This window comes from Macrobrachium rosenbergii, chromosome 19 (genome assembly GCF_040412425.1).
Source record: "Macrobrachium rosenbergii isolate ZJJX-2024 chromosome 19, ASM4041242v1, whole genome shotgun sequence".
NCBI classification, from domain to species: Eukaryota; Metazoa; Arthropoda; class Malacostraca; order Decapoda; family Palaemonidae; genus Macrobrachium; species Macrobrachium rosenbergii.
The window spans coordinates 806,779-827,539 of NC_089759.1; the positions used below are offsets into that span (position 1 = coordinate 806,779).

A 20,761-nucleotide genomic window follows, 5' to 3' on the forward strand; every position below is an offset into this window, starting at 1 on the left:
TTATCCTGTTCCTTACGCCATAGCCTTGTATCCCCTTCCTCTGCATTGATTGGTCTGTTCTCTCGCTACCGGGTTCCGACCTTACCCGGTCACACCCAATCGAGACCTCAGTTGGGGACAGGGGTTGCTCCCACACCCCTGTTTCCCATTCCCTTTCTTTGCTTTTTTGGGCCTTTGAGAGTCCCCCATCCTCTCCTCTCTTAGTATCGTTCGTACATATTCGTCCGATCGAAGGGAGAAGGCTGGATCTCATGGCGCCCGGAGAGTGCTTACTCACCCCCTGGTCGCTACTTTGGATCCCTCGCTCATGGCCTATACCACCCCCTCCTTCTCCTATAGTGTCAGTGCGCCCTTTTTCCCCACCGAGTGTCGTTCTCCCAGAACGATATCTCAGGGGGAAATTTGTGTTCATGTTGCCAGTTAGAGTTTCCCACCTGACTGTCTTCTGTTATTCACACGCTATGACATTTATCTTTGTTCTATTCATTTAGAACACCTATAGTTTCCCAGTATCTACCCTCCGCCGACTAGCTATCTTTGTGTTTTCTCTGCTAGGTAGTCGGGCGTTCTTGTCGCCTTCCACTCCGGTGGGTACGGTGTTTGGTCGGACGGTGCTCACTACACCTCCTCCGCCGTCACCGTATTAGAGTACAGGACTCCCCCGGCTCCAAGCAGAAATATCCACTTTTATAGTTGACCTTTCCCTAGAATGCATACATATTATATTCATATTATATATTATATTATGTATATACACTATCCTTTTATGAACCTTCCCTGTCGCTCCGGATTAACTCCAGTGGTCCCTTTAGGTTAATCTTGCATGTTCCAGTAGGCCCCTTAACCTCCCGGTTCACTCCAGCGGACCTATCTGGATAACTGTTTATTATATATATATATACACATTTATTTATTTACCTTTTGTAGGTTAACTGTCCTTTTGGGACCTTCCTGTCGCTCCGGATTAACTCCGGTGGTCCCTCTAGGTAGTTGATCTTGCATGTTCCAGTAGGTCCCTTATCCTCCCGGTATGCTCCGGCGGGACCTACCTGGATAACTATTATCCTAAGACACTGCTTCGGCAATCCACTCCGGCAGCCCTATCAGCATACTCATATACCCGTCAACTTACAGATGGTGCGTTGTCAGGAGCAGGGGTGCACCGCTGTGCTGCATCAAGCCAGCGGACATGAGGTGTGCAGGTCCCACTCCGGGTGTGCTGTCCACGTAGGGGACCTGATCGTCTGGCACCCTGATGGTTGTGAGGTGTGCTACGCCCTCTATGAGCAGGTTCTGGATGAGTCGGTAAGTTAGTTTTTCCTTTCCGATTCACGTTCACCTTCAGTTTTGTCTCTTATGGATAATTGAAAGATATTCTCCTTTTAGGAGGCTCGGCACCTGACTTTCTCCTTCTTCCAGATTGACCGCAGCTCTCGGGACTCTTCGATGTCGACCCTCAAGACCTGGGTCAGCGGCTTCGGGAGGAACGTCGGGGCAGGGAAACCCTACGTTTTGTCAAAAGATGTCTGCAACGTTCTCTTCCCCGGCGCCTGGATCTCAGCTTCAGTTGCAGACGAGGTAGCTGCCCCCTTGATCGCTGGGATCCGGGAAATGACGCAGTCCTCCCAGGAAGAAGTCGCTGCATGCGGAGTTGTCACCGAGGATGTTGCGGCTCTTAATCTGGACCTCGAACCGATGAATGCAAGCAGGTAAGGGGGTAAGTGAGGCAGGTGATTTACTCTTTAGCTCTCCTTCTTCCACTGCTTCTTCCTTCCGAGGATTTGTGAAATCCTCTTGCCTTATGGACGGTGCAAGGTCTACCGTCCCTAAGGTTAAATCAGTAAAGAAAAAGACCTTAAAGTCCCAGAAAGTCCGCTCCGGGGTTCCCTCGAAGACGTCACGGCCCCCTAGCCCCGTGCCATCTACGAGCAAGGCCTCTACTTCTGGGAAGGGAGCACGGTCTAAACAAAGTAAAGAGGTTCCCCCCCTCCTTCCTTTGATGCTGAAGCATTTGCTGAGCTTCTTATGAAGCAGTTCGACAAAAGAGTTGACAACAAGCTGTCGCAACTCTCGAGCCAACTGTCTTCTTCAAATGCTTCCGTGCTCTCCTTATCAGAAGAGGTTAAGTCTCAAAGGACTTTAATCTCCGGGTTCATGAGTGGCGGAGCGGCCAACAAACCCTTCTCCGTCCCGGACACCTCCAGCCTACCTCCTTTTGATAAAGGAAACCCCTGGCACCTGACCCTTTTTGCCCCCCAGCATGAGGGTACCCTTACTATCGAGGGCCTAGGCACTCGTAGGCTGGAGGAATTAGAATTCTTCCCTCCTAACCTGCAATCACCTTATGCAGGTTATGGCAGGCTTACCGAGGAGGCATGGGTTCGGTCCGATAAGGTCCCCAAGGAAACTGTCATCTTCCCGAGGGACCAGGCCCAGTCGGCCCTACTACGGACTTTGTCGGAGTGGCAGGCGGAGAACACCAAACTCACTCCGGCCAAGGGTGCTTTCACAATGTTCTCTCTGGGAGAAGTTCTCCCCACCCCTTGCACCTCTAAAGTGGCCTCCCTCACCAACCAGGCTTGCATGGAGGGTAAGCCCCTTCCCCATCTCCGGGAGACAGATCCCACCTCTCTTGTCTTACCCGGAGATTCTCAGTTTTGGGTAGGAGCTCCGGACACCTTCACGGTTACTCGGCTGGACCCTGACTGCGCTTCTAACCTCTTCAGCGAACAACTCCCTAAGATCCCGGAGTCGCTCCTGAAGGCTGAAGCTGAGTCTAAGGACAGACTTAGTAGGTCCTTAAACTCTCTGACTTTAGCAGAGGCAACGTCAGTGGTATATAGCGAAGATCGTGCTATTTCAGGTGCTGACGAAATCTTTCTTGGGAGTTTTCAGCAGGACCTGTATGATTTCATTAAGGCCGGTTGAACTGCCGAAAACACATCTTTTAAGCAGCCACCATCCGTCATGAGCCTAACAGGCTCATGAAAAAGCTCCATCTGGGGAGCTAATCTCTTCCCCCAGGAAGAGGTTGATGCAGTCCTAGCTGAGGCAACTAGGGCCAATCAGAGTCTCCGCTCCCGTTGGGGTTTATCCTCTAAGAGGAAGCAGTCTGAGCCCGCCGGAACTCACCCCAAGCCCGGGAAGAAGTTCAAGAAGTTTAAACGGCTCCCGACTCAGACTGTCTTGCAGGCTGTCCAGGTCCCCGTCCCTGGTCATCCCTCAACCTCTCAGTCTCAACCTCAACCTCAGTATGTGCTGGTCCAACCAGCCCATCAACCTCTCGCTGCTCCTTCTTATGTCTCCTCCCCAGCTTTCAACGCTTCTTATGAAAGCCAGGGTGCATTTCGATCGATTCAAAATGCAAAGGGAACGAGAGCTAGAGGATACTTCCGTGGTAGAGGAACACCCCGCTCCTCCTCCAGAGGAAGGGGAGGCAGAGGCTCCAGGGGAGGCAGACCCTCTCCCACCCAGTGAGATATCTCAGGTAGGCGGGAGGTTATACCATTTTCGGGACCAGTGGAGCTTCAGTCCCTGGGCCCAGAGCATAGTCTCCAAAGGACTGGGGTGGAGTTGGTGCAGAAGTCCTCCCCCCCCCAAGTCAGGTTCCATCAATCACCGTCCAAGGCTCTGAAGGACTTTGTGAAAGATCTATTATTAAAGAGGGCAATAAAGAAAGCGAGACATCTGAAATTCCAAGGCAGACTGTTCAGTGTTCCAAAGAAAGGTTCCAGTCAGCGAAGAGTAATTCTAGACTTGTCCCGTCTAAATTCCTACATTCAATGCGACAAGTTTCGAATGCTTACAATCTCGCAGGTTCGGACCCTACTGCCCCGTGGAGCCGTAACCACCTCTATAGATCTTTCAGACGCCTATTATCACGTCCCGATTGCAAGGTTCTCTCCTTATCTGGGGTTCAGACTAGGAAATCAAGCATACTCGTTCAGGGTCATGCCATTCGGTCTCAATGTAGCCCCCAGAATCTTCACCAAACTGGCAGATACGGTAGTTCAGCAACTCCGGTCTCAGGGGATCATGCTAGCCGCATACCTAGACGATTGGATTGTTTGGGCATCCAACGTCAACGAATGCCGGAAAGCAACAGCCATAGTAATCGGCTTTCTGGAATCACTGGGCTTTCAGATAAACAAGGAGAAATCCGCCTAGTTCCGGAGTCGCTTTCAATGGTTAGGAATCCAGTGGGACCTGTCTGCACACAGACTATCTCTTCCGCCGCCAAACGGAGAGAAATAGCAAAGGCAACCAGACAGTTCCTCAAGAACAAGAAAGCTTCCCGTCGTACCCAAGAAAGAGTCTTAGGTTCTCCTCAGTTTGCTTCAGTGACGGATCTTCTTTTGAAATCCAAACTGAAAGACATAAACAGGGTATGGCGGAGCAGAGCCAATGTCAGGTTCAGAGACAAAGTATCTCTGATTCCGCCGATTTTGAAAAAGAGACTCTGGCCTTGGACGACTGTCAAGAGCTTATCGAAGTCAGTACCTCTTCAGTTTCCTCCTCCATCATTAGTAATTCACACCGACGCTTCCCTAAGCGGGTGGGGAGGATACTCTCAACACAAGAAGGTACAGGGGACTTAGTCCACCATGTTCCGCCAGTTCCATATCAATGTCCTGGAAGCTATGGCAGTCTTTCTAACCCTGAAGAAACTGCGTCCAAACAATCTGATTCATATAAGATTGGTCCTGGACAGCGCAGTAGTAGTACATTGTATAAACAGGGGAGGTTCCAAATCGAGTCGGATCAACCAGTTATGATAGCAATATTCTCTCTAGCAAACAAACACCGGTGGCATCTGTCTGCTACCCACCTTGCAGGGGTCCGGAATGTCATTGCAGATTCCCTATCCAGGACAACTCCGCTGGAGTCGGAATGGTCCCTGGACAAAACTTCATTCAAATGGATTTGCAATCAAGTTCCGGTCTCAAAGTAGATCTCTTTGCAACAGAATGCAACCACAAACTACCTTGTTATGTTGCTCCCAACCTGGACCCTCTAGCTCACTCCACAGATGCAATGTCCATAGATTGGAACAAGTGGAAAAGGATCTACCTCTTCCCTCCAGTAAACCTGTTACTGAAAGTCCTTCACAAGCTCAGGACATTCAAGGGTCAGATAGCCCTAGTAGCTCCCAACTGGCCGAAGAGCAACTGGTTTCCACTTCTTCTAGAGCTGAAGCTTCGGTGTTTGCAAATTCCCAACCCGAAACTGACGCAAATAGTACAAACTCAGACTATGTCAGCTTCCTCAAGAATTCAGAATGCCCTGGCTTTGTGGATTTCATGAAGTTTGCAGCTCAGAAGGATGCTAATATTGATCCTATTAACACTTTGTTCCTAGAATCAGACAAAAGGGAATCCACTCTTAGACAGTATGACTCAGCAGTTAAGAAATTAGCACTCTTCTTAAAAGAATCTGAAGCAACTGTAATGACCACTAATTTAGCTATTTCATTTTTTAGGTCATTATTTGAGAAAGGTCTGGCCTCAAGTACCATTACTACAGCAAAATCAGCTTTGAAAAAGATATTTTTGCACAGGTTTAAGATTAACTTAACAGACTTATTTTTCGTCAATCCCTAAAGCCTGTGCTCGTTTAAGACCAGTAACCCGCCCACATACGGTTTCCTGGTTCTTAAATGATGTTCTTAAGTTAGCCTCAGAAATAGATAATCAGAATTGCTCTTTCACTAACTTATTGAGGAAGACCTTATTTTTGATTAGTTTAGCTTCAGGTGCTAGAATTTCTGAACTGTCTGCCCTGTCTAGAGAACCCAACCATATTGATTTCCTTCCATCAGGTGAAGTGTTGCTAGCTCCTCACCCTAAGTTCCTAGCTAAAAATGAAGATCCTCGAGATAGGTGGTCTCCTGGAAGGTCATCCCCTCCCACAAGACCTGTCTTTATGCCCAGTCTTTACCTTGAAAGCCTATTTAGACAGGACCTCACAGATAACTTTGGGGCCTCTGTTTGTAAGGAAGGGGAGGAACTATCTCTGTGAAAGCCATTAGACAACAGATCTTGTATTTCATTAAACATGCAAACCCAGATTCAGTCCCAAAAGTACATGACATTAGGGCAGTGGCCACCTCCACTAACTATTTCCATTATATGAATTTCGAGGATCTTTCAAAATATACGGGTGGAAGTCTCCGTAGTTTTTAAACGCCAATATCTGAAATCACTAGAAGCTCTGAAGTTCACTACAGTGGCGGCAGGAACATCGTTCCCCCTCCGTTTAATTCTTCCTAGTACTCAGTCACTCTCCTCCCTCCTACCTGCCTCATTTTTTCCCCTTCGGTCACCTCCAGGTCAGGCATGCTTCACAGCCTGTCTCCTGACCATGTCATAGTTTTGTCTTGTCTATGTGTTTAATTTAAATATTACGTGTGTTCTCTTATCTTGTAGGACATAGTTTCCCCACCTTAGTCTTAAGTATAATGTTTAGTACCTAATTTTCACTTTTATGTACTCATTAATCTAAGGATGATTTTATATTTATGTACACTTTAATATTACATTAAATTTAAGTATCTTTATTATATCTAAATACCACATCTTGCTACCGGGATAATTAAAACTCTTGTGGACTTTTAGTTTTATTACTTTCCTCTACAAGTTTCCCTTTTGTTTCAGGATGGTATTTTGATTTCTCTGTTATTATTTCACCGGGTGACACAGGTCGGAAAACCCAGAAAAAGGATTTTGACAAAGGAAAAATCTATTTCTGGGGAGAGACCTGTGTCACCCGGTGACCCACCCATGATTCCTTGCTTTTCCCCCCCTGATAAAATACCATTCCAGGATGGGGTGCTAACGTGGAATGTGGGTGACGCCGTTTGTTTACAGTCCGCGAGTGGTGCGGGGTTTGTAACGGCACCTCACTCGGTGGGACTTTTTGACATTGGGAATGTTTACAGGGCGGAGGCCTGTGATTGTGACAATCTCACCCTTTCTCATACACGACTCCATTTCATGGAGCTCGCACCGGGGGTAGTAACTCCGGCTTAGCTTTTTAGCTTTTCTCTGGTATATTTAGCAATAGCTTTACCTAGAAATAAGTGCTGAAAGGTTATTTCACCGGGTGACACAGGTCTCTCCCCAGAAATAGATTTTTCCTTTGTCAAAATCCTTTAATGGGGAGGTAAGTATTTAAAGAATAAATCTTAAATTAAGTATTTGTATATTTGTGTAAAGTACCAGTACTAATTGAATAATAATAACTACATGAATGATATATTATATTAGTATGATTAACCCAGCCTTCCCCCTTGCTATTAGAACCTTGTATTAATGAAAGTTGCACCACTTCATATGTTTTTTACCCGTATGTCCTTATGCTTTTCAGATCGATAATTCTTCTTGACAGATTCTGGCTTAGTCAGTTTCATTGGGAACTTTAGAGGATTCCTTTTTGATTGATATAACATTATTGGTCTTTGATTATATTTTTTACCCATAAAGTTAGAGTTGGCAATATCTACCCACTGGCATTATAAAGTTAGAGTTGGCAATATCTACCCACTGAATGCCAGTATATGGTTTACTCTACTTGATGATGTAAAGAAGAAAAGTAACCAGAGTTTTCCATTGCCAGTTCCTCCATACAGTGTCTCAATTGTTTTTATGTTTGTATGATTTTTTCTTTTGCATTTACCAAGAGCCAAGGATACGATAAAGTTAATGCTTGTATGACTTTTTTCTTTTCCTTTCACCAACAGCCAAGTAAGCAATAAAATCACTGGAGAGCACAACTGTGTAATGGTTCATCCCTTAGTAGAAGAAGAACCTGGTGAAAGTGGTGTTGTGTCATTACCTAGCAGAATTGAGTGGGTCAAGGATTCATGTGAAGAGTTCTTACGTCGATTCATAGGTCTTCTTGGTGGACCATTAAGGAACTTTTCTCCAGTACTTGCACTTGCAGTCATTCAAAGTCATGATAGATATATCAGAGAAAAAGGTTTGTAAACCCTTTTGTTTATAATGAATATTAGAAGTACAATGCATTTTGGCTAATGATATGTTTATCTGTCATCATTTAGGATGTGTTCATGGAAAGTTCAGATCTATTCTTATTGTACCATTTCCAGTAACTCTGGTCACGGAAAATAATAAAAGGATCAAGTTACAGTTGTAAAAAGCATTACAATAGATAAAAGAAGGGAGTCATCCTTAATACAGTATTAGAATCTCTCTCTCTCTCTCTCTCTCTCTCTCTCTCTCTCTCTCTCTCTCTCTCTCTCTCTCTCTCTCTCTCTCTCTCCTTTAGTCTGATCAGTTACAATGTGTGATGGGTACTCAGTTTTTTACCCCATGTTTTGATGTTTTTTATTTTGAGACATTATATGTGAATAGATTTTTATCCACTAAGTATTTGCAGAATTTTGATATTCTAATTTTTGGCAATTAAGTATATCTCACATCTTGTTGGCATTAAATCTCAAAGCTTGTAAAATCTCAAAAACAATATAGCAAAAGAGCTTTATTATAAAAAAACTGAGTCATACTTGGACTGGGGACTTTATGCCAAAGTTCCCCAGCAACAGGCAGTGTGTTAACTGGAAAATTTACTGCTGATCTGCTCTGGTAGCTATCTGCCTGTAGTGAGCACCAGGAGAAAAAAAAATTATAGAATTTCATTGGCCCAGGACTAATGGTGACCAATTGGTTGCTAAATTGTTAAAAAGATGCACCAGCAAGTGAACGTAAAAGAATATAACAGCAATTGAAAAATAGAACACCAATTATAATTGCAGACTAAACTTACCCCTATATTGTTATGGTTCTTCAAATCTCAGGATAACATTGTTATTAGCATAATGTGATATATAAACCTATTTTAAGTATTTTTGATATCGTATTGCTGTTCATCCTCAAAGGAGTTAGTCTCTTGGTCTCCCCCAGGGTTCCATATGACAGACCAACCAATCTCAAAAAATTCTCTTCTAGTTGGTCTCAGTCAGAATACCTGTAGTGCATGCTGGCACAGTAATGGAATATAAAGGACTCAAGACAAGAGGGCTCTATCTCTGTCTACAATGACTGCTAGGTTTTTCCTTTGTCCGTCACAAACAGATGTGACAGCAGTGCGTATGTTGGCCATTTCCTCATTATTATCTTGGTGTCTGCAGAGTGAGTGTCGTGAAAAAACTGGATCCGTTTTTTCTCGACAATCCTTCACAACCCTCAGGATAAGTGAGGGGGAGTAATAAGCAGGCGGCTGAGTGTGTGGGTCACTTTTTTCTGTAAATATGTCTGATTATTATTTGTGTCCGGTGAATTGTCTTTGTCAGGAATGTCAGAGAGGCTCCTTTTTATACAATCAAGTACCTCCTTTAGTAAAATAACCTATGTATAATTTTTGAAAGGGAACCAAAGTGACGACGAAGCATGCAGAGAGGCGATATGTGTCTTTCTCGAGGGTATCGCTTTCAGGTAAGGTACGCACCTCCCCGTTGTCACCTCCGCAGCCAAATCATTCATTTTAAAGTCAAGAGCCGGTTCCTTTAGTATGCTAAATTAATCCCTTCACATTTTTGCCATCCGGGGCTTGATGTAGTTAGTATTCATTTCAAGTGTAGCCTGATTGTATGGAAATAAGTTTTGTGCAAATCGTAGCTTTTAGAGGCATGTTTTTTTTTTTTTTTTTTCAGTTTTAGGGGGTTTTGTATAGCTTTCAGCATACTCTCGTACCTGCCCTTGTGGTCCTTGTGTGTTAATGTATGTTAAATTTAATTAGCTTATTTTTTTTAAATAAAATTGTAAAACCCTCATTGATCTTGCTGGACCTTTGTTCCCATGTTCAGGCCTGATCATCCCAGTTCTGTGCCATCAGAGACTTAGAACCTTCCCAGTCGTGGGGGAAAATTCTTGACAGTGAGCAACCTCTGCAGCTTTGTTCCCAGATTATTTTTGCCGGGATCTTATTTTGGTCACCATGAAAGAACTAAACTCAGAAGAAAGTTAAGTGCATGGGTTTAAGCCCCATGAAAAAGTTTTAGCTCTTTAAGATTTTTAACTGGTAGGTTTATATTTGTTAAAGTTGGGAGCTGGTGCATCTCCCTCATGGTGAGAAATTAGGATTGGATCGCCAGGCTACGCTATAGTGCCATGCTGTCCTTCTTTTTTCCAGTCTAACAAAGCAGTATTCAAGAGTAATGCAATGATATCAGAGAATTTGGTTGTTGAAACTCACTAGTTAATGACTTTTTAACACTGGTAGATAATTTTAGGCTACCTAAAATCAGAATCGTGGTAGGCTAACTTCTCATTACCAAAGGTAGCTGTGATAGCAGTTCGCAGTTGTGCTTGACTTCCAAGCCTTGGCATTTAGTAAAAGGTTTTATATTTGTAGTAATTAATAATCAAAGGAAATGGATTTTGTGATATAGAAAGTTCCCCATTTATCCTTGATTTTGGGGAACATTTATCAAGTGTGAATGAAAATTCATGTTGCGGGTATACTTATAATAGATGTTACTCTGCTGTTTGTGATGTTACAGTCAGAAAACTCTCATAATGTTTGCTTTTACTTATGGGGTTATTAAATTTACATTTTTGTAGTACAGTAAACCCCCCAGATTCACGTTCTCATGATTCGCGGACTCACGTATTCACGGATTTCTCTTTGGAAGTATCTACCAATTATTTGCGGAAAATTCGCCAATTTGCTGTATTTTTTCACTGAGAAACATTCACTAAATACTGTATTTTCATCTCATTTTCATGACTAAATGTACTTTTTGTGATAAAACTATTAAAATATTCAGGTAATGCTCAAGTTACGATAATTCACCTTACAATAATTCGATTTTGCAAGGGGGTAAGCAATTAATACCACTACCACAATATTATTTGCAAAATATTTTTAAATTTCGCGCGGGCGCAGGCAGCAGCGTTATCAGGCAGTGAGAGAGACCAAATTACAATAGACAACTTTTCCTCCATCTCTTTACCCCATCTTCTTGTTAAAAAAGTAGAAAAGAATGATAAAAGTATTGTTAGTAACGTTATACTCTTGCGTAAATGCGTACAGCCATAAACAACCGACCGAGAAACTGTTGTTTTGCTTATAACGGAATCGGATAACAAAAGCCTTTTACCTGGTATTTCAACCATCGTACGGTAATAAACAATTACCATACGTTATGACACATTTGACATTAAGTAGAATAGGACTGATATATTTTTACATTATACCCTTATTCGGTATGGATAAAAGGTCGGCAAGGAAATATACTGCTAAATTTAAGCTGCAAGTTGTAGCTGAAGCAGAGAAAACAATGTTCAGGCTGCTGATGACTATATACTGTAAATTATCGTGCATTGGCAAGATGGATTAAACTCGATCGTAATTAAAATGGGAGGGAAAGTATTTTAATCAAAACTACTGTGCATGAAAGAACACATTGCTGTTATTTTTATGCCGATAAACGATAAATACATAAAGTTTGTATTATGATGAAATCAAGTGAAAATAGCGAATGGAATCTTGAATCTTTTTTACACAAAACAAATGCCCCCAAACGGCCATTGTCATCTACTAACAAAAATAGTAGATGAATTAATTTCACAACAAAACGTATTTTAGCTATATTTCGGCTTAAAAACACTTCGTATAACAAAAAATAACCTTGCCCCCATATAAGTAAAGTATCTAGAGATACATTTACGCTAACTAGAAGCAAGAAAAGCCCTCAGAACTGAGTTAAATGCAGCGAAATAAACACCACGTAAACATTTCCAAACCAAAACATTGATCGCTATGATCGCAATTTATAATACAAAAGCAGTATAAGAATATATACAATATTATTGGATAAAGTGAATTAAGGCATAACATTTTAAAAGATCCATGGAAAAGATGCATATTCATTGTGTTGACGTTTGTATCATATGATACGTGAATATAGAGGAGAGTATAATGTAGGCTACGCTACCGTGTATGTAAACAATATACCATAGTGTAGGCTAAGCTAATTCTTGTTTGTTATTCAATTTCTCCTTGTATTGAATTATCATAAGTCAATTTACATGAACCTCCAGAATTAGCTGATACAGTATTAATAATTACTATACCGTGTATGTAAAGAGTATATTTTATAGTGTAGGCTAGGCTACCATGGTTCAGGATTCGTGGCTTCACTGATTCCTGGATTGTTCTATGGAACCTATCTCCAAATTATTTGTGGAAAATTTGCCTAGTTGTGGATTTTTCGTAGACCAATATTCACTAATTACTGTATTTTCATATTTTCTTGACTAAATATATATGTACATTTTTTATGATAAAATAATGATTTACAATACTGATTTTCAAATATTAAAATTAAGATTAATAAGATTAAATAATACAGTGCTACCCCACTTTTTTGCGCTTCACTTTTCCGCTCTTCACTTCGTTGAGGATTATTGTGGAACACATCATTCACTAATTCGCGAGTTTTCCTTTGGGCCGCATCTCTAAAATTACCACCAATTCGCTTTTTTTCGTAGAGCAACACTATTAATTCACTAACTACTGTATTTTTTCATTAAAGTATGTGTGTAGTGAGAAAGAAAGAGAGAGGGAGAGAGAGAACTGTGGTTTTTACATCAAATATAAATGGATTCTGTAAATGAAATATTGTTTCATTGATATTTTGCTGTTTTTTCATTAAAGGATATGTATTCTGTGAGAGAGAGAAGAGAGAAAGTCAAAGGCGTATAGCCGGGGAGGAGTGTCGAGTGTTGCCTATGGATGAAATTTGGATTTTTATATAAGTAACTTACGAAATAATTACATAGCTATCAATTTCTGGTAACTGGCATCTAAAATTTGAAATTTTGCAGTAGTGATTCTTTTGTTTTGTTTTTGGTGTAATTAACGAGCCCCGCCCACTTTCGGAGAAGGAACGGAACAACACAGCAGAGAGGCTCAATTTATTTCTGCCAGCTCCCAACGAAGGTTGTGAGCAGCAGCTTAAATTTCCGATTTTCATAGACTTTACTGGTTGTTTTCTTTGAAGAATCGGTGAAGTATTTTGGATTCTTTTGGTTGCCCTTCGGCATTTATTTAGTCAGGATTACTTAATTAAAACAAATCCCATAATTTTTACTTATTTTCCCCTTTGAGACTCAATCAACTTGCTTTTGACAATGTCCGACGCAAGTACGTCTAGCACTCGTTATTGCAGGAAGGGCTGCAATATGAGATTGACTTCTGCTAAATATGGTTTGCATATAGTATGTACGAGTTGCAGTGTTCTTTAGATCTGACCTGTGCTGAATGTGTTGACTGGGACCATAGACAATGGAAAATTTTGACTTCTCACCTTTCTGAGTTGGAAAGAGATAGGAAAAGGAAAGCGACTGCTAGAAGTGACAGGAATCTTTGAAACCTTCCTCTGATGTTCCTGTTATTTCTGTTATGTCCCCAGTTCCCAGTCCTTCAGCTGTTCCACCTGTTCCTGTACCCAGCTCTCATACTTCCGACCCCAGTGCCATTGCCACCCTAGAAGCGAAATTTGATCGTAAGTTTGAATTGTTGGTGAATTCTGTGGCCCAGTTAGGGGATTCAGTGCGTGCGCTTATGGACCATGAAAAAACTGCTCATAGTGAAGTGTTATTGGAGGAGCTGGCTGTCCACCCTGCCAGTTCTCCTAGGCAAAGGTCCCTGACGCACACCCGTGCACCTGGGAGAAGTCATACTGGAGGCCCAAGGTAGGTCGGTGGGGTCTGCCCATGTGCAGTCGGCCCCTCAGCCGCACCTTTAGCCGAATCCCAAGTGACAACAGAATGCCGTTGGAAAGGCATCTTTTTGGATGCTCAGCGTCTTTCCTCCAGTTCTGAAGCATCGTCGAGTCCTGAATGCAGGCAACAATGGTGCTTCAAGGATGAATCCAGACCATTGAAAACGTCTGCAGTGAGTGTGTCTAGCACCCCTCAGGTGCCTCGTAAGAAAGTTGAGGCTATACTCTAGTGTAGCTTTTGGGACAGCCCAGAGCATTTTCCACCAGAAGTTCTCCTGTAAAGTGTCTTGTTTCGGAGCCCGAATAGTCTCCAATAGTTTCTAAGCATAAGCGCACTGCATTAGAGCATCCATCAGCACCTGATCTTCTTTCCACCAAGCACTCCTTAGTGATCGAGTGCCCTCCAGCTCCTGCACGCTCCTCCAGACGTTCTTCAACATCTCGAAGTGTAGCAGTGTCAGCTATTCAGTCAACATCTAAGCTTCAGAAGCATCCAATTGCCCATTGGTGCCAGATAGCCCAGAAGCACCCAGACATGCAGTAGTGTCTGAGCTTTCAGTTGCTCCTGAGCGCTCCGTATCTTCCGAGCGCCCAGTGGTTCCCGAGCGCTCTTCTTCTGATTGCCCAGTAGCTCCAGCGCCGCCAGCTGTGCCTGAGCTCCTGGTAGCTCCCGAGCTTCCAGTAGTGCCCGGGCGCCCATTGTCACCAGAACTTCGCTCTTCTCATTGTTTGGCGACAGCTTGGTCTCATGCCATGCCAACTGTTGTAAATCTGGCTCTGGCTCCCATCCAACAACGACTGGATGACATCTTGAGTTTTTTGAAACCTCAGCCTCCTTGCACTAGCCCTGTAGTTGTGCCCTTGTGTCCAATTTCATTGGGCAAAGAGGAAGCTCAGGATCCAGAGGAAGAAACTCCTACGGCGTATTCAGTTTTCTTGCATTTTCTGCTTTGAACTTTAACTGATTTCTTCTCACCAGCGGCCCCTTCTTCTCTGGCTTCCACCCTCCAGATGAGTAGTCTTCTGTCGGAATCATCCAAGATTCCTAAATTGGTGCTCTCTACTTCTGCTAGGAAGACTATGAATGAAGTTGAGCGCTGGTAAGCAGACGAGGGAGCATGGGAGAGCTGTGTTCTGCTACCCTCCTTTGTGTTTGTTGCAAAGGAGATACTCTTATTATGCTACTGGAGAGGCTCTTTCCCTGGGTATCTCTGCCTCCTCCCAGGGGGACTTCTCGGGGTCTCTTTGAGACCAGCTGAAGAATGTCTTCGTACAGAAGAAAAATTCAGAATGGAATCAAATCGCTCAATTCTTGCATCCATTCGTCAAGGGGATGGGATGGTCTCCATAGACATGCAAGATGTGTACTTCTATGTCCCCATACATCCAAACTCAAGGAAGTACCTCAGGTTCATTTTTCAGGACCGGATTTTCCAGTTTCGGCCCCTGTGCTTTGGACTTTTAATGGTCAGTAAAGTTTCACCCGTATTCTGTCTCTGATAGCGGGTTGGCTCCATCTAGTGGGCATCAACATTGCTCTCTATTTGGACGACTGGCTCATCCGCTCTCCAACAGAGGAAGCGTGCACAGGGGATATTCAAAAGACACTTCTTTTAGCAAAGGAGTTGGGACTTTTGATCAGTCTTCAGAAGTCTCAACTAGTTCCCTCCCAACAGATAGGTTATTTGGGAATGACTCTGAATTCTCTTCTTTTTTGGGCTTTTCCATCTCCCAAGAGGGTAGAATCCTGTCTAAGGACAATAGACAAATTTTTCTTCCTTCAGACATGTGCTCCCAACAAGTGGATGAGTCTCCTCGGGACATTGGCCTCCATCAAGCAGTTTGTATCCGCGGGAGGCTTCACATGAGGGTACTTCAGTTTTATCTCAGAGACAAATGGGGCAGAAATAAACATCTGGACTTGTTTGTTTTTCAGGTAACCCAAGACATCAAGAAGTACCTATTTTGGTGGAGATCCGAAGACGGTTTGCTAGAAGGGAAGTCCCTTTTTCCCCAGAACCGTGACCTGAGCTTTATGCAGATGTGTCTGATTTAGGTTGGGGAGCTCTCCTGGGGGACAAAGACGTCTCTGGAATGTGGTCACAAGAACAGAAGAGCTGGCACATAAATGTGAGAGAACTGAATGCAATCAGTCTGGGATTGCAAGCCTTTGCATCGGAAGCCCGAGACAAGATTGTTGTAGTACATTCGGACAATATGACTGCCCTGTCCTATATCAGTAAGCAAGGAGGAACTCATTCCTTCTCCCTTTGTGAAGCAGCAATGGACCTTCTTCTCTGGGCTCATTGGAACCAGACAAGACCAGCAACAAGATTTGTATAAGGCAAGATGAACGTCTTAGCAGACCAACTAAGTTGCATCAACCAAGTACCCACAGAATGGACTTTGCATCCAGTGGTCTGCCCAGGCCTTTGGAAATTGTGGGGAAGGCCGACAATAGACCTATTCATGACCTCCAAAAATCACTGTCTTCCACTTTATTGTTCTCCAGTTCTGGATCCCTCAGCATGGGCAACAGATGCCATGCTTCTAGACTGGTCCGACAAGTTTCTGTATGCCTTCCCTCCCTTCGGGATGATAAGCGAAGTCATAAACAAGTTCTGGTCTCACAAGAATTCGTCAGTGATCCTCATAGCCCCGTTTTGGCCACTAAGGGAATGGTTCCTGGACCTGGTAATTCTCCTCTCTGACTTCCCAAGATTGCTACCTCAAAAACACAAGCTTCTCAGACAACCCCATCTCTGGCGGTTCCATCAGGGGTTATGTACGCTAGCTCTGACAGGATTCAAACTGTCAAGAAGTTCCTCAGAGCTAAAGGCTTTTCAAGAGCAGCTTCAGAAGCTATCTCAAAATGTAGACGACAGTCATCGTCCAGTGTCTACCAAAATAAGTGGACTATTTTCTGCAACATCTGTAACAGAGATTGCTGATTTTTTGTTATTTTTGAGAACTTCTAGGGGTTTATCCTTCTCTACAATTAAGGGCTACAGAGCCATGTTAGCTTGGTATTCAGACATAGCGGCATTGATCTTTCTTCAAACCAAGACTTATCTGATTTTATTAAATCGTTCGATACTTCGAAATGGAAGGATATTGAACAAGTGTCATGGAACTTGGACGTGGTTCTTAAATGGCTTTCCGGTCCACCTTTTGAACCTCTTGGCTCTGCTTCTTTAAGGGATGTAACCAAGAAGACCCTTTTCCCAGTAGCTTTAGCTACAGCCAAGAGAGTAAGTGAGATCCAGGCTCTTGATAAAAGGATCGGTTTCTCTAATGGAGATGCAATATGTTCTTACACCCTTGGTTTTCTTGCAAGGAACGGGAATCCGCGAAACCTTGGCCTTGTTCTTTTAGCATTAAGAACCTAATACAAGTAGTAGGTTCTGATGACGAGGAGAGATTCTTTTGTCCAGTAAGGGCACTCAAATTTTACCTCCATAAAACTGACAGTATAAGGGGTCCTTTCAATAACTTAAGGTGTTCAGTGAAGAACCCCTTGCCACCTCTCTCGAAGAATGCCCTCTCTTTCTTCGTAAGAGATCTCATTTGGGAGGCACATTCCCAAGTAGAAGAAGAGTTTTCTACTTTGTACTTTGAAAGTGAGAGCTCATGAGATTAGGGCCATGGCGACGTCTTTAGCAGTCAAGTATAGTGTCTCTCTTTCATTCTCCAATCCACATATTGGAAATGTAAGTCATTATTTTCTTTGCTCTATTTACATGATGTTGAAACGGTTTTAAACAATTGCAGTACCTTGGGTCCTTTATCGGTGGTTGGCATGGTGTTGGGGAAGGAAGTATAAGAAGCATCCCTTCCATCCTTACTCTTCACCTTGGAAACTGGTGTCGAGTCTTAGGGGAGTCTTGGGGTACTCTTTACAGGGAGGCCCACCAGGTTTTTTATGGTGGGTGGTGGTGTTTTTAAAATTTTTTGTTTTAGGTAACAGCGTTGTTATCTGGTTATTGTGTGTTGGTACTGTGCCCAGGGCAGGGCCATCATTTTTTACTTTGCTAGTGTTCGGTAAAGTCCTTCGCTGTGAGGTCCCCACTTACGTAGCAGGTGACACTTGGCTATACCGCCACACCCCTACGGGGTAAGATGAGCACCACCAGAGGCAGTATCTTCCTGCAGCAGCTCTCTTACCAAGTTAGGAAACAACAGGCATCTTAATGATGCTAGCAACCTTTTCTATTCTCAACTCATTACTTTTATTTATGTTTGGGGGTAGAATAAGTCCATGAGCCCACCTCCAATCAATGTGGGAATCAGCTATGTAATTACTTGGTAAGTTATTTATATAAAAATGACATTTTTATAACAAAGTAAAGTTTTTGAAGTAATTACAGAGTGGGAGCCCTCCCTCCTCCCCTCACATGGTCATTACGGCATAAACAAATTGAGCCTCTCTGCTGTGTTGTTCTTCTCCTTCCCCAAAAGTGGGCGGGGCTAGATACTTACACCAAAAACAAAACAAAAGAATTGCTGCTGCGAATTTTCACATTTTAGCTGCTGGTTACTAGAAATTTATAGCTATGTCATTACTTGGTAAGTATATATAAAACTTTATCATATAAAATGTCATTTAAGATATTTTTATGGTGATTAGAGATGAAACATCAACAGTGATAAAATATTCTCATGTGCACTGTTATATGTGTGGTAATCATAGTCAACTAAACTTGTAATGAAATACGGCATAATAAATCAGACAAAGCAAAAAATATGGCAACAGTACCTCTGTCGATCTGTTGTGAACTTGCTAGAATTGTTTATTTCCATGTTTTTTATGTTTATGGTATAATAATTGATATTTCCATTAAAGGATGTGTACAGTACAGTACTGATATACAGTATATGAGAGAGAGAGAGAGAGAGAGAGAGAGAGAGAGAGAGAGAGAGAGAGAGTTAAGTTAAGTATACCTTAGTTTAACCAGACCACTGAGCTGATTAACAGCTCTCCTAGGGCTGGCCCGAAGGATTAGACTTATTTTACGTGGCTAAAAACCAATTGGTTACCTAGCAATGGGACGTACAGCTTATTGTGGAATCTGAACCACATTATACCAAGAAATGAATTTCTATCACCAGAAATAAATTCCTCTAATTCTTCATTGGCCAGCTGGAGATTCGAACGTGGGCCCAGCAGTGTGCTAGCCAAGAACTACACCGACCTGTCCAACGAGGAACTATGAGAGAGAGAGAGAGAGAGAGAGAGATTACATCTTCACAGAAAAATTGCTACTGGAGCCTACATATGAAATTCGGATTTTAAATATTTTTATGGTGACTAAATCAGTACAGCATAAATAGATTCTGTAAGTGAAATAACATGTAATAGATATTTTGCTGTGTTTTCTCATTAAAGTATATGTATACTAAGAGAGAGAGAGAGAGAGTTGAAGGCGTATAGCCGGGGAGGAGTAATGAGTGTTGCCTACGTATGAAATTCAGATTTTAAATATTTTTATGGTGATTAGAGATGAAATATCAATGGTGATAAAATATTCTCCTTTGTACTGTTATAATATGTGTTAATAATAGTCAACTAAACTTGCAATGAAAAATGGTAAAATAAATCAGACAGGAAAAATATGGCAACACTATCTCCGCCGATCTGTCGTGAACTTGCTGGATTTGTTTATTTTCTTGTTTTTTTTATGTTTATGGTACAGTAATTGATATTTTCATTAAAGGATATGTACAGTACAGTACTGATATACAAGAGAGAGAGAGAGAGAAGAGATGACGTCGTCACAGAAAAATTGCTACTGGAGCCTATGTATGAAATTTGGATATTATTTTAAATATTTGTATGGCGATTAGACCGATACAGTATAAATGGATTCTGTAAGAGAAATAATGTGTTATAGATATTTTGCTGTGTTTTCTCATTAAAGTATATGCGTACTGTACTGTGAGAGAGAGAGAATGACATCACAAGAATTTTGTAATAGATTTATGGGAGATGGTGAGGACAAACCACAAAACGACGTAAACCAAGAACTTACTATCGAAAATCATTGTTTTATATCTTAAATGTATTTGTACATAATCACGAAAATAGTAACATGACGCAACAAACCTAGCATTCTGTTTGGTGGTACGTGTCCCGTCGTTCTAAACTACCCAGGTATTTTAGATATTCTGTATGCAGTAGTAATATCCTAAAATACGTTCTGCACAGTAAATATTTCAAAATCATCTTACAACACAGGAAAATATCAATGTATGCCCAGTGCATAACAGTATGCGCAGAATGATGCGCAAAGTTACGTTAGGCCAAAGAAAACTAGCGTGTCTGAATGATAGGGGATACTTGAAAGTAACAGTTGTAGGTTGTATTTAATTATGCAATATGACTTTGAAATGATATTAGGGTGTTCTGGCATGATAGTTTGAGGTATACATTTGTTTGAACTATGAAGTTTGGCGATGAACTGTTAAAATAGGCAGTTATAAGCATTTGAGGTGTGTATATAGCCTACTTAAGAGTAACAGTAGTTGGAGAGTTCAGTAATGTAAGGTTACTTTGGGTGTTTTGGGATTACGGTTTGAGATGTATTTTTGTTTGAAATATTAAATTATTTTAGTATGATAATTTAAGGGATATTTTTGTTTGAACTATCAAATTTAGTAGTGAAATGGTAAAATAGGCAGTTATAAGCATTTTTAGAGAAGAGTTTTGCATTTCTGCAGATTTTGCATTTCCATGCTAGGTTCTGGAACCTATCCCCGCGTAAAAATGGGGGAGCACTGTAATGAGATTGTATAATAATAGTAATAATAAGACTGTACCCGTAATAATAAAGGTAATAAGTACTAATTTTCAAATATTAATAAGATTAATAAGACTAAATAATAATAATAATAATAATAATAATAATAATAATAATAATAATATTGTACCTGTAATAATACATAATAATAAAATTAAATCATACAGGTACTCACCAGAGATGATTGTTGATTAAAGATGATGATGACATAGCTGTG

General features: G+C 41.9%; 1 protein-coding gene across 1 annotated transcript in view; it reads left to right on the forward strand.

The window, feature by feature from the left end:
- The window catches only part of LOC136848545 (RNA cytidine acetyltransferase-like), a 427,260-nt gene that overhangs the window by 314,038 nt on the left and 92,461 nt on the right, over positions 1–20,761 (forward strand). Inside the window, exon 15 of the mRNA XM_067120821.1 lies at positions 7,739–7,977. Within this exon, the coding sequence (XP_066976922.1) occupies positions 7,739–7,977 (239 nt within the window). The remainder of the gene's footprint in view (positions 1–7,738; positions 7,978–20,761) is intronic.